The 25,430-nt window shown below is 52.8% G+C and overlaps 2 protein-coding genes across 2 annotated transcripts in view; both read right to left on the bottom strand.

Moving 5' to 3' along the window:
• LOC309976361 (sialic acid-binding Ig-like lectin 5) overlaps window positions 1–9,493 on the bottom strand; it is a gene marked incomplete at its 5' end in the record, with an annotated part of 30,764 nt that extends 21,271 nt beyond the window's left edge. The window contains 4 exons of the mRNA XM_082861934.1: window positions 8,261–8,308; window positions 8,537–8,815; window positions 9,016–9,393; window positions 9,460–9,493. Of these exons, the coding sequence (XP_082718060.1) occupies window positions 8,261–8,308; window positions 8,537–8,815; window positions 9,016–9,393; window positions 9,460–9,493 (739 nt within the window). The remainder of the gene's footprint in view (window positions 1–8,260; window positions 8,309–8,536; window positions 8,816–9,015; window positions 9,394–9,459) is intronic.
• Window positions 9,494–12,832: 3,339 nt separating this feature from the next.
• Window positions 12,833–25,053, bottom strand: LOC309976360 (myeloid cell surface antigen CD33-like; the record flags this gene model as incomplete). The annotated part of the gene is made up of 12 exons (XM_082861933.1): window positions 12,833–12,869; window positions 13,182–13,244; window positions 13,283–13,327; window positions 13,673–13,769; window positions 16,031–16,078; window positions 16,306–16,584; window positions 16,785–17,162; window positions 17,229–17,289; window positions 17,417–17,468; window positions 20,968–21,081; window positions 21,427–21,523; window positions 24,837–25,053. The coding sequence occupies 12 exons, from the start codon at window positions 25,051–25,053 to the stop codon at window positions 12,833–12,835; spliced, it is 1,488 nt and encodes a 495-aa protein (XP_082718059.1).
• Between the last annotated feature and the right edge of the window lie 377 nt (window positions 25,054–25,430).

The raw sequence follows: 25,430 nt of genomic DNA, 5'->3' as shown, positions 1-25,430 counted from the left end.
CAACAGCAAGAGGGAACCCTAATGTCAATCATGCACTTTGGTTGAAAATGACGTGTCAGTGGAGATTCATCGATTGTAACAGGCACCCTCTGGCGGGGCGTGCTGTTGGGGGTAGGCCGTGCGTGTGTGGGAAAGTGCAGCGGGGACGAGGGAAGTCTCTTTAACTTCTGATGAATCTGCTACGAACCTAAATCAGTTCCTGAAAATAAAGTCTACTTAAAAAAATGTCCCCCCCGCAAGGCCTTCGGTGACCGGAGAAAGATAAAGACCATATTTAGAATGGGCAGGGAGGGAGGTGTGGGTCACTTTGGCAAGACCAGAGTCGGAGGATACGGCAGGAAGAGACCTAATGGGGGCTTCTTGTGTCTAATTGCAGGACCACACCCGACCTGCGCCATTTGAGCTCTGAAAGTGCAGCTCTGAGCCAACCTGGAAGAGACCCCACTCCAGTCGATGCCCCGTGGATGGGGGCTCCGTCTCACCTGTGGCATCCCCTGAGCACACTCCTCTTGCTGGGCTCCGTGGAGCACCTGGGAGTGGAAGACAGTGTTTCCTTCGTCAGTGAGAGGACTGGGGTGAGATAAGCGTAGGCACCCGCCCCACACACCCAGAAGCCACAGAAACTCAGGAGGGACAGGGCTTCTGTCCTTCCAGGCCCTCCTACTCAGCCGGGTCTCCAGGCAACAGCACCAAGCACCCCGGCCTGGCCCACCTGCCACCATCCCCTCACGCCCCGGGCATCACGGCGCAGCGCTCACAGGTGACGCTGAGCTGGATGGTCCTCTCCACGATCACACCGCTTGCGGGGAACTTCACCTGACAGGTGACATTGCTGCCATTGTCCTGGGGCTGTGGGGTGATGGTGAGCACTGAGGACAGGTGGGTCCTGGGGCCCAGGGAGGTGAGGGCGGCTGACGTCCAGGAGAAGATGGGGGACGCGCCCTGCTCACAGGCCCAGGGCACAGAGCAGGTCAGGTTCCCGGGGCGGCCCGCCTCCAGCGTCCCAGAAATGAGGATGTGGGGTGTGTGGTTCAGGGCTGATGAAGAGAGGGGGAGATGGGGTCAGGAGGTGGGTTAGAGGTGCAGCCCTGGGATAAGCTTCAGGCTTTGGTCCAGCCCCTCTTTCTGAACCCCCACTTGCTCTCCCCCCGACCCCTCCCAGGAGGGGGTCCTATCCGAGTCCTGCCCTGGGGCTCCAGGTCCTTCCCCTGAGGCCTCTCCCGGTCCCCACTCCTTACCCGTCACATGCAAGGAGAGCTTGTTAGACTTATAAGTCCGTAATGTCGTTCCTCTTTCCACACGAAAAAAATATGAACCTTGATCCCTCCTCCTGGCGTCTCTGATGTCCAGGGAGCAGTTGTTTCCATGGTCCCCTGGGAGGTTGAATCGGCCTTGGGTCTCTTCCTGAACTTCACGTCCTGCGTTGTTTGTGGCCACAGGGGCATCCAGGTTCACATCGGCCCCTTCCGGGAACCAGTAGCCGAAAGCTGGGGCAGAGTTGTCCCAGCTGTACCAGGGAACGTAGAAGGAGCAGGGCACGCGGACACACAGGCCCTCCTGCACCGTCACGGACTCCTGCACTTGCAGCCGGTATCTGCTGTCCCAAGCCAGGGACCCTGCGGGGAAACGAGGGTCAGCCGCAGCCCCTGCCCTGCCCACCCCTCTCCCCGCAGCCCACCCACCTGCCCACAGCAGGGACAGCAGCAGCGGCAGCATCTCTGAGACGGAGGGCTTCTGGGCGTCCTGTGTGTGAAAAGAGAAGGGGGAGGAGAGAGGGAGGTAAGGCTGCGGGGAGACCCACGGGAAGCCGGGAAGGAACACGAGACCCAGCTGTTCACAGAAGAGGAACTGCAGAGCCGGAGCTCGGTCCCCCCTCTGCACAGAGCAGACGCACACCCCTCGGTCCAGAGACCCAGGAGACCTGCCCAGAGAGGAGCAGGCAAGGAGGAGAGCCCTGTCCTGCCCCCCATCTCGGGTGGGTCCTTCCAGCACCAGAGCCTCTGAGGACACGGAGGCGTAGGACACGGTGAGCCTCCTAAGGTCCTCCCATCTGAGCACCGCTGTCTACACCAGGGAGCCGCTCAGCTCCTGTCTCGACCTGCAGGGTCCCAGCCTCACCTAGACCCTCGGGTGGTCGGTCCCGCAAGATGTCGGGTTCTTTAGGGTCTGTGTGAGCGTCTGGGGCAGAAGACAAGAAGGGGCTCCTGGGTGACGTGAAGGCAGCCGCCAATCATGCCTTCACTCCTTCCCCCAACACTGAGCATCTTGGGCTGGTGACCTGGAGACCAGAAGGGCTACGGCTGGCCTGGTCCCTGTGCAGGAGATGTTCCCACCCGGGCCCATCACTTCCTCCCCAAACAGGCAGCACTGTCGGGCTTTAGAGCTGCGTCAGTGGTGAGATTGCCGAGTGTCCGGCAGCATACTGGGTATTTTCTAAAAATATGATATGGGATGTTTTTTTAACTTCTACTATGCTGATTCCCAAACTTTCAGTGGCATCTTCAGAATAAAAACCATGTAGCATCTTCATGTAAGACAAACGGGAAGCACATGTTCTATGTCAGCGCAAAGGAAATTTCTTTTTTTAACGAGCCTCCAAATTATTTAGTTTTCAATTTAGTTTCATTTTTATTTTGTATTGGAGTAGAATTGATTTACAATGGTGTGTTAGTTTCAGTTGTGCAGCAAGGTGATTCAGTTATACATATACATATATCTATTCTTTTCAGATTTTTTTCCAATATAGGTTATTGCAGAATATTGAGTAGAGTTCCCTGTGCTATGCTTTGTCCTTGTTGAGTGTCGATTTTATATACAGCAGTGTGTATGTGTTAGTCCCAAACTCCTAATTTATCCCTGCCCCATTCCCTTTCCCCTTTGGTAACCATAAGTTTGTTTTCTATGTCTGTGAGTCTGTTTCTGTTTTGTAAATGAATTTAGTGGTATTATGTTTTAGATTCCACATGAAAGTGATATTATATAATGTTTATCTCTGTCTGACGTACTTCACTTAGTGTGATAATCTCTAGGTCCATCCATGTTGCTGCAAATGGCATTATTTCATTCTTTTTATGGCTAGGTAATATTCCATTATATATATTCATATATATATCTCACATCCTTATCCATTTCTCTGTGGATGGACACTGAGGTGGCTTCCATGTCTTCGCTGTTGTGAATAGAGCTGCTATGAACATTGGGTTGCACGTACCTTTTTGAATTAGAGGTTTCTTCAGATATATGCCCAGGAGTGTGATTGCTGGATCATATGTTAACTCTATTTTTAGTTGTTTTTTTTGTTTTTCTGTTTTTTTTTGCAGTACGCCTCACTGTTGTGGCCTCTCCCGTTGCGGAGCACAGGCTCCGGACGCGCAGGCCCAGTGGCCATGGCTCACGGGCCCAGCCGCTCCGCGGCATGTGGGATCTTCCAAGACCGGGGCACGAACCCGTGTCCCCTGCATCGGCAGGCGGACTCTCAACCACTGTGCCACCAGGGAAGCCCCTATTTTTAGTTTTTTAAGGAACCTCCATACTGTTCTCCATAGTGGCTGCACCAGTTTACATTTCCATCCACAGTGCAGAGGGGTTCCCTTTTCTTCACACCCTCTCCAGCATTTATTATTTGTAGACTTTTTGATCACGGCCATTCTGCCTGGTGTAAGGTGATACTTCATTGTAGTTTGGATTTGCATTTCCGTGAGGATCCTTTTCAAATGAAAGTTCAATCGTCTCTCTGCTCTACTCAAAGGCTTCCGGATACTTGCATTGGCCTGGAAGCCCTTGGGATAATTGTCTCTTACGGAAACACAGAACCTGCTTTCTTCCACTTTCAAGTCTTGGCTCAAACATCACCTCGGGCACACTCTCAGCAACAGAAAACAGCCCCCAAATGTCACGTGTTCGCTCCCTGCCCGATGCTTCTCCAGACACATGTTACCATCAAACACACTCAATATTTTTCCTTATTTTTAAAAAATGTTTCTATCCTTTTATCCAGAAGGACAGCTTCTTGATGATAGAGATTTTAAAAAATTTCTTTATTGAAACGTAGTTATTTACAAAGTTGTGTGTAATGTCTGCTGTCCGGCAAAGTGGCTTAGTTATTCATATACATATAATACATGTGCTTTTCCATATTCTTTTCCATATGGTTTATCACAGGATATTGACTATAGTTCCCTGTGCTGTACAGTAAGACCTTGTTTATCCATTCTATATATAATAGTTTCATCTGCTAACCCCAAACTCCGAATCCATCCCCCCCCCCGACCCCCAGGTAACCACAAGCTTATTCTCTCTGCTTCATGACAGAGAATTTTTTTTTTTTTTTTCCCGGTACGCGGGCCTCTCACTGTTGTGACATCTCCCGTTGCGGAGCACAGGTTCCGGACGCGCAGGCTCAGCGGCCATGGCTCACGGGCCCAGCCGCTCCGCGGCATGTGGGATCTTCCCAGAGCAGAGCACGAACCCGTGTCCCCTGCATCGGCCGGCGGAATCTCAACCACTGCGCCACTAGGGAAGCCCGAGGACAGAGATGTTTGATGCTGTGCTCACTGATGCGCCCTGGGAACCTCCAACAAGGGGGCACAGAGTACATGTTCAATAGTTCTTGCCGGATAGTCTATAGTTAAGTGTATGCCACTCTTCCACCCAAAACCAGACAATGAGACACACACACGCACACACACACACACTCACACGCGGTGACATTTAAGCCTGAGCCTGAGGATATGCTCAGGACTTGGAGAGGCAGGAATGGGGAGGGAAGGATGTTTCAGGGGAAGGGACTGCACATACAAAGTCTCAGAGTCACAGAGGTCTGGCCAGGCTGGGTGTGGTGATGTGGGGACTTGCAGGGAGAGGAGGGATGTGGGTGGAGAGTCCGGCAAGGCAGAGCCCGCCAGGGCTGCAACTCCAGCCAGTGGTGTGTGCACCTTGGTCTCTGGCCGTGGAGAGGAAACACAGCTGTCCCTGCTGTGCAGCAAGTGGATGGTAACAGTCTCTGCGAACAGTGCGGAGGCCTGTGTTTCCCAGGGAGTTGGAGGCAGGAGGTGGGTCGGTTCAGAGACCCAGGGAAGAGAGGAGGCTGCTGGAACGACTGGGGTCAAGATGGGAAGGAGACGGGCATCAGGACGAGCTGTGCTTAGGAGGAAGGATGGACAGCACTTAGTGATTATTGGATCCTGGAGAAGAGGAGCGGGGATGAAAGGGGGCAAACCCCGTCCTTCCTTCTGGCCTTAGAGATGGGGGCCACCTTGTCATCAGTGTGACAGGGAACCCAGCGGAGAAGTGGGTTTGGGGAGGAAGATGGCAGCTCCACTTTGGGTATGCTGAGCGGAGCAATCCTGGGGGCCATTCTGGGGCAGGTGTGCAGTGGGATGTTGGGTGGTAGGATGCCGACATCACTCACCCAGAGGGGTAACCTGGAATGGCGTTTGCAATAGACGCGCCCCCTGCCGGCCTGGCTTTGCATCTGACACGCCCCCTGCAGGCCTGGCGTTTGCATCTCACACGTCCCCTGCAGGCCTGGCTGCCTTCCTCCTGCGGGACGTCACTCTGAGCCAGAGAAGAGACCAGACTCTGGTCAGATCGGGTGCCGCGGGCCGCACACTCACCCTGTTCCTTGTTCAGGGGCGGGGGGATGACTGAGGTGGGAGAGGGCAGGTCTGGCCCCACAGACCCTCTAGAGCACAGCGGCTACCTTCAACCCTGACACTGGGCGGGGAGGAGCCCCTGCCCCAGGGGACTCCTCTCCGCCCCCAAGCCCCGCCCCCCCACTCCCCTTCCCGTCAGCCTCCTGCCGGCCCCGCCCCCGCCCCCTCCAGCGCTGGTTCCAGGGTGCAGCCACCTGCGCCCTGCCCTCCCCATCCCTCCCCTCTCCCCTCTCCCAGGGGTGCTCACAGGAGGGCGATGAGGACCAAGAAGAGTAACGGGATCTTGACAGCCGCTTCCCAGATGGCCGTCAGAATCACCTGTGGTGCGACGCGCCCCGACTGCCCTGCAGGAAAGTGGGACAAGGATGAAATCATCTGCTCAATCCTGTGTCCTTCCGCTCCCAGGAGGACTCTGGACGTTGGTCTTCCAGGCTTTCCTCATCCACCCGATGCCGAACCCCGTGTGCCCGGGGTATCAGCCCACCCCATGCCCTTACCTTCCAGCAGCTGAACAGAAAACAAAAATGCGTAAGTTGGACTTCATGAAAATGAAAAATTCGGCTCATCAATCGACTGAGAAAGTGAAAAACCCACCCATTTAATGGGAGAAAATATTTGCAAATCATAGATTCGATATGTGTGTGATATCCAGCCTATATAAAAGCCATATAGAAAACAATACAAGGGCTTCGCTGGTGGCGCCGTGGTTGAGAGTCCGCCTGCCAATGCAGGGGACGCAGGTTCGTGCCCCGGTCCGGGAGGGTCCCACGTGCCGCGGAGCGGCTGGGCCCGTGAGCCATGGCCTCTGGGCCTGCGCGTCCGGAGTCTGTGCTCCGCGACGGGAGAGGCCGCAGCAGTGAGAGACCTGTGTACCGCAAAAAAAAAAAGAAAAAACAAACAAACAAAAAAACAATTCAAGAACAAAGAGACAAACAGTGCAATTTTTTAAAACGGACAAAGGAATAAAAAAATTCTGCAAATAACCAATACATTCATGAATAAAATGAACGATGTAATTACTCGCTCCATAAATGTAAATCAAAACATGATGAGATATTTCTTCACACCCACCAGCGGGTTCCAATCTTTTTTTAAGGAAAATAATGTCGACAAGGATCTGGAGAAATTGGAACTTTGCTGGTGGGAATGTAAAATGGTGCTGCCAGTGTGGAAAACATCTGGCATTTCCTCCGAAATTTAAAATTAGAAACTACCATTTGACCCAGAAATTTCACTCCTAGGTATATGCCCGAGAAAACTGAAATCAATGATCCCAAAAAAAAATAAAAATAAAAAGGAAAAGTATAGCAACGTTCACAGCAGCATTGTAAGAGCCAAAAAGTGGAAACAACCCAAATGTCCATCCACTGCTACCTGGATGAAGACAAGCTGGCGCATCCGCGCAATGGAATATTATTCAGACAAAAAGGAATTGATACTGATGCACGCTCTACGGATGATGCTTGAAAACGTTTAGTGAGAGAAGCCGGACAGAAAAGGCCACTGTTTTGTAACATTCCACGTGTATGAAGTATCCACTATAGGCAGATCCAGAGACATGGAGAGCAGCCTCCAGACCTGGCCACTGCATAGCCATGAGGTTCTGGGCCCCGTGGACATTCCAGAGAGACAGAGAGCACTGTGGGAGGCTGAAGGGCCTTGCCTCTCCTTCCTTCCAGGGAGGGGGTCTAAATCTGCTCTCCTGGCCTCTGTTGGCCCTGTCCCTCAGGGTCCACGGTGATCTTTTGTGCCTCAGAAGGAGGTGGCAGCAGGAAGCTTCTCAGACCTCCAGGTCAGGCCCAGACAGCTCTCCTGGCCCTGCCTGGTGGCACCCAACACCCGGGGCAAGGGATGTGCGTGCGGGCATCACCTGTCAACAGATGGGTGGGCACTGCTGAGACAGCCCTAATGGGGCTCTGTCCAGATGGGGAACCAGGTGTTATGACCAGTGGGAATGCAGCAGTGAGGAGAGCGCTGGGCTCCAGAGAGGGCTCAGGGTGAGGGCTGAGGGGCTGACAGTCACAAAAATGGTCCAAGGAGATGTTGGGACAACGAAACTCTTCTGTATGATACTATAATGGCAGATACATGTCGTTATACATTTGTCCAAACCCATGAAATGTACAACAGCAAGAGGGAACCCTAATGTCAATCATGCACTTTGGTTGAAAATGACGTGTCAGTGGAGATTCATCGATTGTAACAGGAACACTCTGGCGGGGCGTGCTGTTGGGGGGAGGCCGTGCGTGTGTGGGAAAGTGCAGCGGGGACGAGGGAAGTCTCTTTACCTTCTGACGAATCTGCTACGAACCCAAATCAGTTCCTGAAAATAAAGTCTACTTAAAAAATGCCCCCCCACCCGGCCAGGCCTTCGGTGACTGGAGAAAGATAAAGACCATATTTAGAATGGGCAGGGAGGGAGGTGTGGGTCACTTTGTCAAGACCAGAGTCGGAGGATACGGCAAGAGACCTAATGGGGGCTTCTTGTGTCTAATTGCAGGACCACACCCGACCTGCACCATTTGAGCTCTGCAAGTGCAGCTCTGAGCCAACCTGGAAGAGACCCCACTCCAGTCAATGCCCCGTGGACGGGGGCTCCTTCTTACCTGTGGCATCCCCTGAGCACACACCTCTTGCTGGGCTCCGTGGAGCACCTGGGAGTGGAAGACAGTGTTTCCTTCCTCAGTGAGAGGACTGGGGTGAGATAAGCGTAGGCACCCCCCCCACACACCCAGAAGCCACAGAAACTCAGGAGGGACAGGGCTTCTGTCCTTCCAGGCCCTCCTACTCAGCCGGGTCTCCAGGCAACAGCACCAAGCACCCCGGCCTGGCCCACCTGCCACCATCCCCTCACGCCCCGGGCATCACGGCGCAGCGCTCACAGGTGACGCTGAGCTGGATGGTCCTCTCCACGATCACACCGCTTGCGGGGAACTTCACCTGACAGGTGACATTGCTGCCATTGTCCTGGGGCTGTGGGGTGATGGTGAGCACTGAGGACAGGTGGGTCTTGGGGCCCAGGGAGGTGAGGGCGGCTGACGTCCAGGAGAAGATGGGGGGCGCGCCCTGCTCACAGGCCCAGGGCACAGAGCAGGTCAGGTTCCCGGGGCGGCCCGCCTCCAGCGTCCCAGAAATGAGGATGTGGGGTGTGTGGTTCAGAGCTGATGAAAGAGGGGGAGATGGGGTCAGGAGGTGGGTTAGAGGTGCAGCCCTGGGATAAGCTTCAGGCTTTGGTCCAGCCCCTCTTTCTGAACCCCCACTTGCTCTCCCCCCGACCCCTCCCAGGAGGGGGTCCTATCCGAGTCCTGCCCTGGGGCTCCAGGTCCTTCCCCTGAGGCCTCTCCCGGTCCCCACTCCTTACCCGTCACATGCAAGGAGAGCTTGTTACACTTATAAGTCCATAATGTCGTTCCTCTTTCCACACGAAAAAAATATGAACCTTGATCCCTCCTCCTGGCGTCTCTGATGTCCAGGGAGCAGTTGTTTCCATGGTCCCCTGGGAGGTTGAATCGGCCTTGGGTCTCTTCCTGAACTTCACGTCCTGCGTTGTTTGTGGCCACAGGGGCATCCAGGTTCACATCGGCCCCTTCCTTGAACCAGTAGGCGAAAGCTGGGGCAGAGTTGTCCCAGCTGTACCAGGGAACGTAGAAGGAGCGGGGCACGCGGACACACAGGCCCTCCTGCACCGTCACGGACTCCTGCACTTCCAGCCGGTATCTGCTGTCCCAAGCCAGGGACCCTGTGGGGAAACGAGGGTCAGCCGCAGCCCCTGCCCTGCCCACCCCTCTCCCCGCAGCCCACCCACCTGCCCACAGCAAGGACAGCAGCAGCGGCAGCATCTCTGAGACGGAGGGCTTCTGGGCGTCCTGTGTGTGAAAAGAGAAGGGGGAGGAGAGAGGGAGGTAAGGCTGCGGGGAGACCCACGGGAAGCCGGGAAGGAACACGAGACCCAGCTGTTCACAGAAGAGGAACTGCAGAGCCGGAGCTCGGTCCCCCCTCTGCACAGAGCAGACGCACACCCCTCGGTCCAGAGACCCAGGAGACCTGCCCAGAGAGGAGCAGGCAAGGAGGAGAGCCCTGTCCTGCCCCCCATCTCGGGTGGGTCCTTCCAGCACCAGAGCCTCTGAGGACACGGAGACGTAGGACACGGTGAGCCTCCTAAGGTCCTCCCATCTGAGCACCGCTGTCTACACCAGGGAGCGGCTCAGCTCCTGTCTCGACCTGCAGGGTCCCAGCCTCACCTAGACCCTCGGGTGGTCGGTCCCGCAAGATGTCGGGTTCTTTAGGGTCTGTGTGAGCGTCTGGGGCAGAAGACAAGAAGGGGCTCCTGGGTGACGTGAAGGCAGCCGCCAATCATGCCTTCACTCCTTCCCCCAACACTGAGCATCTTGGGCTGGTGACCTGGAGACCAGAAGGGCTACGGCTGGCCTGGTCCCTGTGCAGGAGATGTTCCCACCCGGGCCCATCACTTCCTCCCCAAACAGGCAGCACTGTCGGGCTTTAGAGCTGCGTCAGTGGTGAGATTGCCGAGTGTCCGGCAGCATACTGGGTATTTTCTAAAGATATGATATGGGATGTTTTTTTAACTTCTACTATGCTGATTCCCAAACTTTCAGTGGCATCTTCAGAATAAAAACCATGTAGCATCTTCATGTAAGACAAACGGGAAGCACATGTTCTATGTCAGCGCAAAGGAAATTTCTTTTTTTAACGAGCCTCCAAATTATTTAGTTTTCAATTTAGTTTCATTTTTATTTTGTATTGGAGTAGAATTGATTTACAATGGTGTGTTAGTTTCAGTTGTGCAGCAAGGTGATTCAGTTATACATATACATATATCTATTCTTTTCAGATTTTTTTCCAATATAGGTTATTGCAGAATATTGAGTAGAGTTCCCTGTGCTATGCTTTGTCCTTGTTGAGTGTCGATTTTATATACAGCAGTGTGTATGTGTTAGTCCCAAACTCCTAATTTATCCCTGCCCCATTCCCTTTCCCCTTTGGTAACCATAAGTTTGTTTTCTATGTCTGTGAGTCTGTTTCTGTTTTGTAAATGAATTTAGTGGTATTATGTTTTAGATTCCACATGAAAGTGATATTATATAATGTTTATCTCTGTCTGACGTACTTCACTTAGTGTGATAATCTCTAGGTCCATCCATGTTGCTGCAAATGGCATTATTTCATTCTTTTTATGGCTAGGTAATATTCCATTATATATATTCATATATATATCTCACATCCTTATCCATTTCTCTGTGGATGGACACTGAGGTGGCTTCCATGTCTTCGCTGTTGTGAATAGAGCTGCTATGAACATTGGGTTGCACGTACCTTTTTGAATTAGAGGTTTCTTCGGATATATGCCCAGGAGTGTGATTGCTGGATCATATGTTAACTCTGTTTTTAGTTGTTTTTTTTGTTTTTCTGTTTTTTTTTGCAGTACGCCTCACTGTTGTGGCCTCTCCCGTTGCGGAGCACAGGCTCCGGACGCGCAGGCCCAGTGGCCATGGCTCACGGGCCCAGCCGCTCCGCGGCATGTGGGATCTTCCAAGACCGGGGCACGAACCCGTGTCCCCTGCATCGGCAGGCGGACTCTCAACCACTGTGCCACCAGGGAAGCCCCTATTTTTAGTTTTTTAAGGAACCTCCATACTGTTCTCCATAGTGGCTGCACCAGTTTACATTTCCATCCACAGTGCAGAGGGGTTCCCTTTTCTTCACACCCTCTCCAGCATTTATTATTTGTAGACTTTTTGATGATGGCCATTCTGACGGGTGTCAGGCGATACCTCATTGTAGTTTGGATTTGCATTTTCGTGAGGATCCTTTTCAAATGAAAGTTCAATCCTGTCTCTGCTCTCCTCAAAGGCTTCCGGATACTTGCATTGGCCTGGAAGCCCTTGGGATAATTGTCTGTTACAGGAACACAGAACCTGCTTTCTTCCACTTTCAAGTCTTGGCTCAAACATCACCTCGGGCACACTCTCAGCAACAGAAAACAGCCCCCAAATGTCACGTGTTCGCTCCCTGCTGATGCTTCTCCAGACACATGTTACCATCAAACACACTCAATATTTTTCTTTATTTTTAAAAAATGTTTCTATCCTTCTTATATCCAGAAGGACAGCTTCTTGATGACAGAGAGTTAAGAACAATTTTTTATTGAAACATAATTATTTACAAAGTTGTGTTTAATGTCTGCTGTCCAGCAAAGTGGCTTAGTTATTCATACACATATAATACATGTGCTTTTCCATATTCTTTTCCATATGGTTTATCACAGGATATTGACTATAGTTCCCTGTGCTGTACAGTGGGACCTTGTTTATCCATTCTGTATATAATAGTTCACATCTGCTAACCCCAAACTCTGAATCCATCCCTCCCCCTTGCCCCCCAGGTAACCACAAGCTTATTCTCTATGCTTGATTACAGAGAGTTTTTTTTTTTTGCGGTACGCGGGCCTCTGACTGTTGTGGCCTCTCCCATTGCGGAGCACAGGCTCCGGACGCGCAGGCTCAGCGGCCATGCCTCACGGGCCCAGATGCTCTGCGGCATGTGGGATCTTCCTGGACCAGGGCAAAAACCCGTGTCCCCTGCATCGGCCGGCGGAATCTCAACCACTGCGCCACTAGGGAAGCCCGATGACAGTGATGTTTGATGCTGTGCTCACTGATGCGCCCTGGGAACCTCCAACAAGGGGGCACAGAGTACATGTTCAATAGTTCTTGCCGAATAGTCTATAATTAAGTGTATGCCACTCTTCCACCCAAAACCAGACAATAAAACACACACACACACACACACACTCACACGCGGTGACATTTAAGCCTGAGCCTGAGGATATTCTCAGGACTTGGAGAGGCAGGAATGGGGAGGGAAGGATGTTTCAGGGGAGGGACTGCACATACAAAGTCTCAGAGTCACAGAGGTCAGGCCAGGCTGGGTGTGGAGATGTGGGGAGATGCAGGGAGAGGAGGGATGTGGGTGGAGAGTCCAACAGGGCAGAGCCCGCCAGGGCTGCAAATCCAGCCAGTGGTGTGTGCACCTTGGTCTCTGGCCGTGGAGAGGAAACACAGCTGTCCCTGCTGTGCAGCAAGTGGATGGTAGCGGTCTCTGCGAACAGTGCGGAGGCCTGTGTTTCCCAGGGAGATGGAGGCAGGAGGTGGGGGGGTTCAGAGACCCAGGGAAGAGAGGAGGCTGCTGGAACGACTGGGGTCAAGATGGGAAGGAGACGGGCATCAGGACGAGCTGTGCTTAGGAGGAAGGATGGACAGCACTTAGTGATTATTGGATCCTGGAGAAGAGGAGCGGGGATGAAAGGGGGCAAACCCCGTCCTTCCTTCTGGCCTTAGAGATGGGGGCCACCTTGTCATCAGTGTGACAGGGAACCCAGCGGAGAAGTGGGTTTGGGGAGGAAGATGGCAGCTCCACTTTGGGTATGCTGAGCGGAGCAATCCTGGGGGCCATTCTGGGGCAGGTGTGCAGTGGGATGTTGGGTGGTAGGATGCCGACATCACTCACCCAGAGGGGTAACCTGGAATGGCGTTTGCAATAGACGCGCCCCCTGCCGGCCTGGCTTTGCATCTGACACGCCCCCTGCAGGCCTGGCGTTTGCATCTCACACGTCCCCTGCAGGCCTGGCTGCCTTCCTCCTGCGGGACGTCACTCTGAGCCAGAGAAGAGACCAGACTCTGGTCAGATCGGGTGCCGCGGGCCGCACACTCACCCTGTTCCTTGTTCAGGGGCGGGGGGATGACTGAGGTGGGAGAGGGCAGGTCTGGCCCCACAGACCCTCTAGAGCACAGCGGCTACCTTCAACCCTGACACTGGGCGGGGAGGAGCCCCTGCCCCAGGGGACTCCTCTCCGCCCCCAAGCCCCGCCCCCCCACTCCCCTTCCCGTCAGCCTCCTGCCGGCCCCGCCCCCGCCCCCTCCAGCGCTGGTTCCAGGGTGCAGCCACCTGCGCCCTGCCCTCCCCATCCCTCCCCTCTCCCCTCTCCCAGGGGTGCTCACAGGAGGGCGATGAGGACCAAGAAGAGTAACGGGATCTTGACAGCCGCTTCCCAGATGGCCGTCAGAATCACCTGTGGTGCGACGCGCCCCGACTGCCCTGCAGGAAAGTGGGACAAGGATGAAATCATCTGCTCAATCCTGTGTCCTTCCGCTCCCAGGAGGACTCTGGACGTTGGTCTTCCAGGCTTTCCTCATCCACCCGATGCCGAACCCCGTGTGCCCGGGGTATCAGCCCACCCCATGCCCTTACCTTCCAGCAGCTGAACAGAAAACAAAAATGCGTAAGTTGGACTTCATGAAAATGAAAAATTCGGCTCATCAATCGACTGAGAAAGTGAAAAACCCACCCATTTAATGGGAGAAAATATTTGCAAATCATAGATTCGATATGTGTGTGATATCCAGCCTATATAAAAGCCATATAGAAAACAATACAAGGGCTTCGCTGGTGGCGCCGTGGTTGAGAGTCCGCCTGCCAATGCAGGGGACGCAGGTTCGTGCCCCGGTCCGGGAGGGTCCCACGTGCCGCGGAGCGGCTGGGCCCGTGAGCCATGGCCTCTGGGCCTGCGCGTCCGGAGTCTGTGCTCCGCGACGGGAGAGGCCGCAGCAGTGAGAGACCTGTGTACCGCAAAAAAAAAAGAAAAAACAAACAAACAAAAAAACAATTCAAGAACAAAGAGACAAACAGTGCAATTTTTTAAAACGGACAAAGGAATAAAAAAATTCTGCAAATAACCAATACATTCATGAATAAAATGAACGATGTAATTACTCGCTCCATAAATGTAAATCAAAACATGATGAGATATTTCTTCACACCCACCAGCGGGTTCCAATCTTTTTTTAAGGAAAATAATGTCGACAAGGATCTGGAGAAATTGGAACTTTGCTGGTGGGAATGTAAAATGGTGCTGCCAGTGTGGAAAACATCTGGCATTTCCTCCGAAATTTAAAATTAGAAACTACCATTTGACCCAGAAATTTCACTCCTAGGTATATGCCCGAGAAAACTGAAATCAATGATCCCCAAAAAAAATAAAAATAAAAAGGAAAAGTATAGCAACGTTCACAGCAGCATTGTAAGAGCCAAAAAGTGGAAACAACCCAAATGTCCATCCACTGCTACCTGGATGAAGACAAGCTGGCGCATCCGCGCAATGGAATATTATTCAGACAAAAAGGAATTGATACTGATGCACGCTCTACGGATGATGCTTGAAAACGTTTAGTGAGAGAAGCCGGACAGAAAAGGCCACTGTTTTGTAACATTCCACGTGTATGAAGTATCCACTATAGGCAGATCCAGAGACATGGAGAGCAGCCTCCAGACCTGGCCACTGCATAGCCATGAGGTTCTGGGCCCCGTGGACATTCCAGAGAGACAGAGAGCACTGTGGGAGGCTGAAGGGCCTTGCCTCTCCTTCCTTCCAGGGAGGGGGTCTAAATCTGCTCTCCTGGCCTCTGTTGGCCCTGTCCCTCAGGGTCCACGGTGATCTTTTGTGCCTCAGAAGGAGGTGGCAGCAGGAAGCTTCTCAGACCTCCAGGTCAGGCCCAGACAGCTCTCCTGGCCCTGCCTGGTGGCACCCAACACCCGGGGCAAGGGATGTGCGTGCGGGCATCACCTGTCAACAGATGGGTGGGCACTGCTGAGACAGCCCTAATGGGGCTCTGTCCAGATGGGGAACCAGGTGTTATGACCAGTGGGAATGCAGCAGTGAGGAGAGCGCTGGGCTCCAGAGAGGGCTCAGGGTGAGGGCTGAGGGGCTGACAGTCACAAAAATGGTCCACGGAGATGTTGGGACAACGAAACTCTTCTGTATGATACTATAATGGCAGATACATGTCGTTATACATTTGTCCAAACCCATGAAATGTACAACAGCAAGAGGGAACCCTAATGTCAATCATGCACTTTGGTTGAAAATGACGTGTCAGTGGAGATTCATCGATTGTAACAGGAACACTCTGGCGGGGCGTGCTGTTGGGGGGAGGCCGTGCGTGTGTGGGAAAGTGCAGCGGGGACGAGGGAAGTCTCTTTACCTTCTGATGAATCTGCTACGAACCCAAATCAGTTCCTGAAAATAAAGTCTACTTAAAAAATGCCCCCCCACCCGGCCAGGCCTTCGGTGACTGGAGAAAGATAAAGACCATATTTAGAATGGGCAGGGAGGGAGGTGTGGGTCACTTTGTCAAGACCAGAGTCGGAGGATACGGCAAGAGACCTAATGGGGGCTTCTTGTGTCTAATTGCAGGACCACACCCGACCTGCACCATTTGAGCTCTGCAAGTGCAGCTCTGAGCCAACCTGGAAGAGACCCCACTCCAGTCAATGCCCCGTGGACGGGGGCTCCTTCTTACCTGTGGCATCCCCTGAGCACACACCTCTTGCTGGGCTCCGTGGAGCACCTGGGAGTGGAAGACAGTGTTTCCTTCCTCAGTGAGAGGACTGGGGTGAGATAAGCGTAGGCACCCCCCCACACACCCAGAAGCCACAGAAACTCAGGAGGGACAGGGCTTCTGTCCTTCCAGGCCCTCCTACTCAGCCGGGTCTCCAGGCAACAGCACCAAGCACCCCGGCCTGGCCCACCTGCCCCCATCCCCTCACGCCCCGGGCATCACGGTGCAGCGCTCACAGGTGACGCTGAGCTGGATGGTCCTCTCCACGATCACACCGCTTGCGGGGAACTTCACCTGACAGGTGACATTGCTGCCATTGTCCTGGGGCTGTGGGGTGATGGTGAGCACTGAGGACAGGTGGGTCTTGGGGCCCAGGGAGGTGAGGGCGGCTGACGTCCAGGAGAAGATGGGGGGCGCGCCCTGCTCACAGGCCCAGGGCACAGAGCAGGTCAGGTTCCCGGGGCGGCCCGCCTCCAGCGTCCCAGAAATGAGGATGTGGGGTGTGTGGTTCAGGGCTGATGAAAGAGGGGGAGATGGGGTCAAGAGGAGGGTTAGAGGTGCAGCCCTGGGATAAGCTTCAGGCTTTGGTCCAGCCCCTCTTTCTGAACCCCCACTTGCTCTCCCCCCGACCCCTCCCAGGAGGGGTTCCTATCCGAGTCCTGCCCTGGGGCTCCAGGTCCTTCCCCTGAGGCCTCTCCCGGACCCCACTCCTTACCCGTCACATGCAAGGAGAGCTTGTTACACTTATAAGTCCATAATGTCGTTCCTCTTTCCACACAAAAATAATATGAACCTTGATCCCTCCTCCTGGCGTCTCTGATGTCCAGGGAGCAGTTGTTTCCATGGTCCCCTGGGAGGTTGAATCGGCCTTGGGTCTCTTCCTGAACTTCACGTCCTGCGTTGTTTGTGGCCACAGGGGCATCCAGGTTCACATCGGCCCCTTCCTTGAACCAGTAGGCGAAAGCTGGGACAGAGTTGTCCCTGGTGTCCCAGGGAACGTAGAAGGAGCAGGGCACGCGGACACACAGGCCCTCCTGAACCGTCACGGACTCCTGCACTTCCAGCCGGTATCTGCTGTCCTGAGCCAGGGACCCTGCGGGGAAACGAGGGTCAGCTGCAGCCCCTGCCCTGCCCACCCCTCTCCCCGCAGCCCACCCACCTGCCCACAGCAGGGACAGCAGCAGTGGCAGCATCTCTGAGACGGAGGGCTTCTGGGCGTCCTGTGTGTGAAAAGAGAAGGGGAAGGAGAGAGGGAGGTAAGGCTGCGGGGAGACCCACGGGAAGCCGGGAAGGAACACGAGACCCAGCTGTTCACAGAAGAGGAACTGCAGAGCCGGAACTCGGCACCCCCCTCCGCACAGATCGGACGCACACCCCTCGGTCCAGAGACCCCGGAGACCTGCCCAGAGAGGAGCAGGCAAGGAGGAGAGCCCTGTCCTGCCCCCCATCTCGGGTGGGTCCTTCCAGCACCAGAGCCTCTGAGGACACGGAGGGGTAGGATACGGCGAGCCTCCTAAGGTCCTCCCGTCTGAGCACTGCTGTCTACACCAGGGAGCCGCTCAGCTCCTCTCTTGACCTGGAGGGTCCCAGCCTCACCTAGACACTCGGGTGGTCGGTCCTGCAAGATGTCAGGTTCTTTAGGGTCTGTGTGAGCGTCTGGGGCAGAAGACAAGAAGGGGCTCCTGGGTGACGTGAAGGCAGCCGCCAATCATGCCTTCACTCCTTCCCCCAACACTGAGCATCTTGGCCTGGTGACCTGGAGACCAGAAGGGCTATGGCTGGCCTGGTCCCTGCCCAGGAGATGCTCCCACCCGGGCCCATCACTTCCTCCCCAAACAGGCAGCACTGTCGGGCTTTAGAGCTGCATCAGTGGTGAGATTGCCGAGTGTCCGGCAGCATACTGGGTATTTTCTAAAGATATGATATGGGATGTTTTTTTAACTTCTACTATGCTGATTCCCAAACTTTCAATGGCATCTTCAGAATAAAAACCATGTAGCATCTTCATGTGAAACAAACGGGCAGCACATGTTCTGTCAGTGCAAAGGAAATTTCTTTTTTTAACGAGCCTCCAAATTATTTAGTTTTCAATTTAGTTTCATTTTTATTTTGTATTGGAGTAGAGTTCATTTACAATGGTGTGTTAGTTTCAGTTGTGCAGCAAGGTGATTCAGTTATACATATATCTATTCTTATTCAAATTTTTTTCCAGTATAGGTTATTGCAGAATATTGAGTAGAGTTCCCTGTGCTATGCTTTGTCCTTGTTGAGTGTCGATTTTATATATAGCAGTGTGTATGTGTTAGTCCCAAACTCCTAATTTATCCCTGCCCCATCCCCTTTCCCCTTTGGTAACCATAAGTTTGTTTTCTATGTCTGTGAGTCTGTTTCTGTTTTTAAATGAATTTAGTGGTATTAGTTTTTAGATTCCTCATGAAAGTGATATTATATAATGTTATCTCTGTCTGACTTACTTCACTTAGTGTGATAATCTCTAGGTCCATCCATGTTGCTGCAAATGGCATTATTTCATTCTTTTTATGGCTAAGTAATATTCCATTATATATATTCATATATATATCTCACATCTTTATCCATTTATCTGTGGATGGACACTGAGGTTGCTTCCATGTCTTCGCTGTTGTGAATAGAGCTGCTATGAACATTGGGTTTCACGTACCTTTTGGAATTAGAGGTTTCTTCGGATATATGCCGAGGAGTGTGATTGCTGGATCATATGCTAACTCTATTTTTAGTTGTTTTTTTTTTGCAGTACGCCTCACTGTTGTGGCCTCTCCTATTGCGGAGCACTGGCTCCGGATGCGCAGGCTCAGCGGCCATGTCTCATGGGCCCGGCCGCTCCGCGGCATGTGGGATCTTCCCAGACCGGGGCACGAACGCATGTCCCCTGCATCGGCAGGTGGACTCTCAACCACTGTGCCACCAGGGAAGCCCCTATTTTTAGTTTTTTAAGGACCCTCCATACTGTTCTCCATAGTGGCTGCACCAGTTTACATTTCCATCCACAGTGCAGAGGGGTTCCCTTTTCTTCACACCCTCTCCAGCATTTATTATTTGTAGACTTTTCGATGATTGCCATTCTGACCGGTGTCAGGCGATACCTCATTGTAGTTTGGATTTGCATTTCTGTGAAGATCCTTTTCAAATGAAAGTTCAATCCTGTCTCTGCTCTCCTCAAAGGCTTCCGGATACTTGCATTGGCCTGGAAGCCCTTGGGATAATTGTCTCTTACCGGAACACAGAACCTGCTTTCTTCCACTTTCAAGTCTTCGCTCAAACATCACCTCGGGCACACTCTCAGCAACAGAAAACAGCCCCCAAATGTCACGTGTTCGCTCACTGCCCGATGCTTCTCCAGACACATGTTACCATCAAGCACACTCAATATTTTTCCTTATTTTTTAAAAATGTTTCTATCCTTATATCCAGAAGGACACCTTCTTGATGACAGAGATTTTAAAAATTTCTTTATTGAAATGTAGTTATTTACAATGTTGTGTGTAATGTCTGCTGTCCGGCAAAGTGGCTTAGTTATTCATATACATATAATACATGTGCTTTTTCATATTCTTTTCCATATGGTTTATCCCAGGATATTGACTATAGTTCCCTGTGCTGTACAGTGGGACCTTGTTTATCCATTCTGTATATAATAGTTCACATCTGCTAACCCCAAACTCCAAATCCATCCCCCCCCCCGCCCCCCAGGTAACCACAAGCTTATTCTCTATGCTTGATGACAGACATTTTTTTTTTTTTTTTTTTTTTTTTTGCGGTACGCGGGCCTCTCACTGTTGTGGCCTCTCCCGTTGCGGAGCACAGGTTCCGGATGCGCAGGCTCAGCGCCATGGCTCACGGGCCCAGCCGCTCCACTGCATGTGGGATCTTCCCGGACCAGGGCACGAACCCGTGTCCCCTGCATCGGCAGGCGGACTCTCAACCACTGTGCCACCAGGGAAGCCCGATGACAGAGATGTTTGATGCTGTGCTCACTGATGCCCCCTGGGAACCTCCAACAAGGGAGCACAGAGTACATGTTCAATAGTTCTTGCCGAATAGTCTATAATTAAGTGTATGCCACTCTTCCACCCAAAACCAGACAATGAAACACACACACACACACTCACACACACACTTACACACACACACACACACACACACACTCACACACGGTGACATTTAAGACTGAGCCTGAGGATATGCTCAGGACTTAGAGACGCAGGAATGGAGGGGAAGGATGTTTTAGGGGGAAGGGACTCATTTTCAAAGTCTCAGAGTCACAGAGGTCTGGCCAGGCTGGGTGTGGTGATGTGGAGAGTTGCAGGGAGAGGAGGGATGTGGGTGGAGAGTCCGGCAAGGCAGAGCCCGCCAGGGCTGCAAATCCAGCCAGTGGTGTGTGCACCTTGGTCTCTGGCCGTGGAGAGGAAACACACCTGACCCTGCTGTGCAGCAAGTGGATGGTAGCGGTCTCTGCGAACAGTGCGGAGGTCTGTGTTTCCCAGGGAGATGGAGGCAGGAGGTGGGTGGGTTCAGAGACCCAGGGAAGAGATGAGGCTGCTGGAACGACTGGGGTCAAGATGGGAAGGAGACGGGCATCAGGACGAGCTGTGCTTAGGAGGAAGGATGGACAGCATGTAGTGATTATTGGATCCTGGAGAAGAGAAGCGGGGATGAAAGGGGGCAAACCCCGTCCTTCCTTCTGGCCTTAGAGATGGGGGCCACCTTGTCATCAGTGTGACAGGGAACCCAGCGGAGAAGTGGGTTTGGGGAGGAAGATGGCAGCTCCAGTTTGGGTACGCTGAGCGGAGCAATCCTGGGGCCATTCTGGGGCAGGTGTGCAGTGGGATGTTGGGTGGTAGGATGCCGACATCACTCACCCAGAGGGGTAACCTGGAATGGCGTATGCAATAGACGCGCCCCCTGCAGGCCTGGCGTTTGCAGCTGACACGCCCCCTGCAGGCCTGGCTGCCTTCCTCCTGCGGGACGTCACTCTGAGCCAGAGAAGAGACCAGGCTCTGGTCAGATCGGGTGCCGCGGGCCGCACACTCACCCTGTTCCTTGTTCAGGGGCGGGGGCATGACTGAGGTGGGAGAGGGCACGTCTGGCCCCACAGACCCTCTAGAGCACAGCGGCTACCCTCAACCCTGACACTGGGCGGGGAGGAGCCCCTGCCCCAGGGGACTCCTCACCGCCCCCAAGCCCCGCACCCCCATTCCCCCTTCCCGTCAGCCTCCTGCCGGCCCCGCCCCGCCCCCTCCAGGGCTGATTCCAGGGTGCAGCCACCTGCGCCCTACTCTTCCCACCCCTCCCCTCTCCCCTCTCCCGGGGGTGCTCACAGGAGGGCCATGAGGACCAAGAAGAGTAGCGGGATCTTGACAGCCGCTTCCCAGATGGCCGTCAGAATCACCTGTGCTGCGACGCGCCCCGACTGCCCTGCAGGAAAGTGGGACCAGGATGGAATCATCTGCTGGACCTCAATCCTGTGTCCTTCCGCTCCCAGGAGGACTCTGGACGTTGGTCTTCCAGGCTTTCCTCATCCACCGGATGCCAAACCCCATGTGCCTGGGGTATCAGCCCACCCCATGCCCTTACCTTCCAGCAGCTGAACAGGAAACAAAAATGCATAAGTTGGACTTCATGCAAATGAAAAACTCGGCTCATCAGTGGACTGAGAAAGTGAAAAACCAACCCCTTTAATGGGAGAAAATATTTGCAAACCATAGATTCGATAAGTGTGTGATATCCAGCCTATATAAAAGCTATATAAAAAAGAATTCAAGGGCTTCGCTGGTGGCGCCGTGGTTGAGAGTCCGCCTGCCGATGCAGGGGACGCGGGTTCGTGCCCCGGTCTTGGAAGATCCCACATGCCGCGGAGCGGCTGGGCTCGTGAGCCATGGACGCTGGGCCTGCGCATCCGGAGCCTGTGCTCCGCAACGGGAGAGGCCGCAGCAGTGAGAGGCCTGCGTACCACAAAATAAAAAAGGAAAAACAAACAAACAAACAAACAAAAAACAATTCAAGAACAAAAAGGCAAACAGTGCAATTTTTCCAAACGGCCAAAGGAATAAAAAAATTCTCCAAATGACCAATACGTTCATGAATAAAATGACGACGTCATTACTCGCTCCATAAATGTAACTCAAAACATGATGAGATATTCCTTCACACCCGCTAGCGGGCTCGAATTTTTTTTCCAGGAAAATAATGTCGACAAGGATCTGGAGAAATTGGAACCCTCATACTTTGCTGGTGGGAATGTAAAATGGTGCTGCCAGTGTGGAAAACATCTGGCATTTCCTCAGAAATTTAAAATTAGAAACGACAATTTGACCCAGAAATTTCACTCCTAGGTATATGCCCGAGAAAACTGAAATCAATGATCCAAAAAAAAAAATAAAATAAAAATAAAAAGGAAAAGTATAGCAACGTTCATAGCAGCATTGTAAGAGCCAAAAAGTGGAAACAACCCAAACGTCCATCCACTGCTAACTGGATGAAGACAAGCTGGCGCATCCGCGCAATGGAATGTTATTCAGACAAAAAGGAACTGATACTGATACACGCTCTACGGATGAGGCTTGAGTATGGTTAGTGAGAGAAGCCGGACATAAAAGGCCACTGTTTTGTAACATTCCACGTGTATGAAGTATCCACTATAGGCAGATCCAGAGACATGGAGAGCAGATCAGTGGTTGCCAGGGGCTGGGGAGGGGAGTGTGGGGAGTGACTACTTCATGGGTACCAGGCTTCTCTTTGGGGTGATGAAAACATCAGATGGATGGAATTAGGTAGTGGTGATGTTTGTACAACATCGTGAATGTTCTCAAAGCCAACTATTGTACGTTTTAAACTGGCTAAAATGGTGAATATTATTTTATCTGATTTTTCCTCAATAAAAAATAATGCATTTAGGGACTTCCCTGATGGTGCAGTGGCTAAGAATCTGACTGCCAATGCAGGGGACACAGGTTTGAGCCCTGCTCTGGGAAGATCCCACATGCCGCAGAGCAACTTAGCCCGTGTGCTACAACTACTGAGCCTGCACTCTAGAGCCCACGCACCACAGCTACCGTAGCCCAGGCACCTAGAGCCCATGCTCCACAACAAGAGAAGCCACCACAGTGAGAAGCCTGTGCACCGCAATGAAGAGTAACCTCACTCGTAACAGCTAGAGAAAGCCCACGTGCAGCAATGCAGACCCAATGCAGCCAAAAATAAATTAAAAAAAAAAAACAACCTTCTCTGAAAGCCACTGGGGAGGGGAGTTCAGGTCGTTTGAGTACGAACTACTCATTCTCCCTGCTTGGTGTCCTGCAATAAATGCTGTACTCTCCTTCACCACATCTTGGTATCAGTAGATTGGCTTTGCTATGCAGACCCAAGCTTGGTTTGGTAACAGAGTGTTGGTGGTTCTGTGTGGGTGTCTGGGGCATAACAGATGAGTAAGGGTCTTAGGTAACTGTTGGAAGCAGTTCACCCATTCATTCATTCACTCCTTCATTCATTCACTCAACAAACACAGAGTGAGCGTCTGGCCTGTGATGAGTCTGGAGGCAAAGAGGAGACACAGCCAACTCTATTCATGTCCTGATGCTCCCCGCCCCGGGGAGACACAGACAAATCTACAGGCGTCTGGTGGAGACCCTGAAGCTGGAAACACGGGCTGGGGCAGCAGGGTTACAGGCTTCGTCAGCAGGTTGCTTTGGACACAAGTGATCAACTGGACATGGCCTGGACTCTGAGGGGACAAGAAGGAAGGTTCTCAGCTCTTGGACCCTGCTGTGGGCCCAGGGTCAATGAAGAGGCCAGATCGCCAAGAGGGTAGATCAGGGGAGGGGGGCTCTTCTCACCTCTCCCCTCATCCTCGCTGCTCATGGGACACCTGGCATTTCACAGCGCCCTCAGCTGGCCTTCAGGTCTTGCCTTATTTCTCACCTCCCTTCGTCCTGGGCTGACACTCTGTCATCCTGCCACTCCTGCTGGAGGCCACACCTGCGCTCACAATTGACCCCCGGTTCCCGCGAGAGGATCTGATGGGCTCGTTTGAATAATCCCACCGCTGATTGGGAACTTGTCTTAGTCAGCTCAGCTTCTGTCACAAAATGCCAACCAGGTGACTTGAACAAACACATTTATTTCTCACGGTTCTGGAAGCTGGCAAGTCCGAGATCGCAGTGTCAACAAATTTGGTTCCTAGTGAGAACTCCCTTCTTAGCTTACAGATAACTGCCTTCCTGCTGTGTCTTCACAAGGTCTTTCCTCACAGCATGCATGTGGCAGGGAGTGTGGCGGGGAGAGGGAGAGTGCTCTTTCTCTTCCTCTTCTTATAAGGCCATCAATCTTAGGACTCCACCCTTACGCATTTATTGAATCTCAATGATCTTGGAAAAGCACTCTCTGAATAAGTCAATGCTGGGGAGTTAAGGCTTCAACATATGAATCTGCAGGGGACACCATCCAGTCTGTAGCATTCAGGTTCCATGGGGTCCCCACATTCCGTCTTGTCCTCTTCATAGGAAATTCCATACCTGTCATATGCAAAGAAAGCAAGCCACATTAGTAATTATGTTCTGCCTCTCCTCTCTCCACTGGAAAGAAGTATGTCCCATTCGCCATCATCCTGGTTTCCATGACGCTGAAAGCACAGCTATGTTTCCCAGGGTCCCCCAAGGAGTTGGAATCACCCCCTGAATCCCAACCTGCAGTATTTAGTCCAGGTGGGTTGTGGCCACAGGTACATCCTTACCAGGCTTGTCCCTCTTCTGGAACCAGTAGCCACAGGCAGGTGTGGATTCATTCCAGCCATCCCGAGGGTAGGAGATGGTGCAGGACACAGGGATGCACAAGCCCTCCTGTATCGTCAAGGACTTATTCACTTCCAGCTGGAAATCCAGATGCTCAGCCTGAGGCCCTGGCGGTGAGAGGCTTGACCTCAGCCCCCCGCCCCCATCCTCCTTCCTCATTCCCAGATGGTAGGGGCAGCTCCAGCTCTGGAATGGGAAGGGCCAAGCCCTTTTCTGGCGTCTATGTTCCCTCTTTCAAGGAACCAAGAGCGCTAAGACCAAGAGGAAGTCCTGAAAACAAGTGTGGGGGGGGGAGGGGGAGAGAGGGAGGGGCAGAGAGAGAGAGAGAGAGAGAGAGAGAGAGAGAGAGAGGGAGAGATTGTGTGTGTTTGCAGAAGAGGAGTCTTAGACCTGCTCTCATCAATGCTAGGCTGTCTTGGGAGATGGTCCTTACTCATTTTTCAGAGAGACACTGCAGTCCAGAGAGGGCAACGGACAACCCAAGATACTTGGAAAGGCAAGATCTGCTCCCCCCGTCTCCTGGCTGCCTCTCCATG

This window comes from Leucopleurus acutus (genome assembly GCF_964270905.1).
Source record: "Leucopleurus acutus genome assembly, chromosome: 20".
NCBI lineage: Eukaryota > Metazoa > Chordata > Mammalia > Artiodactyla > Delphinidae > Leucopleurus > Leucopleurus acutus.
Note: the sequence above shows the minus strand (reverse complement) of the source record. Positions and strands in the feature narration are given on the sequence as shown.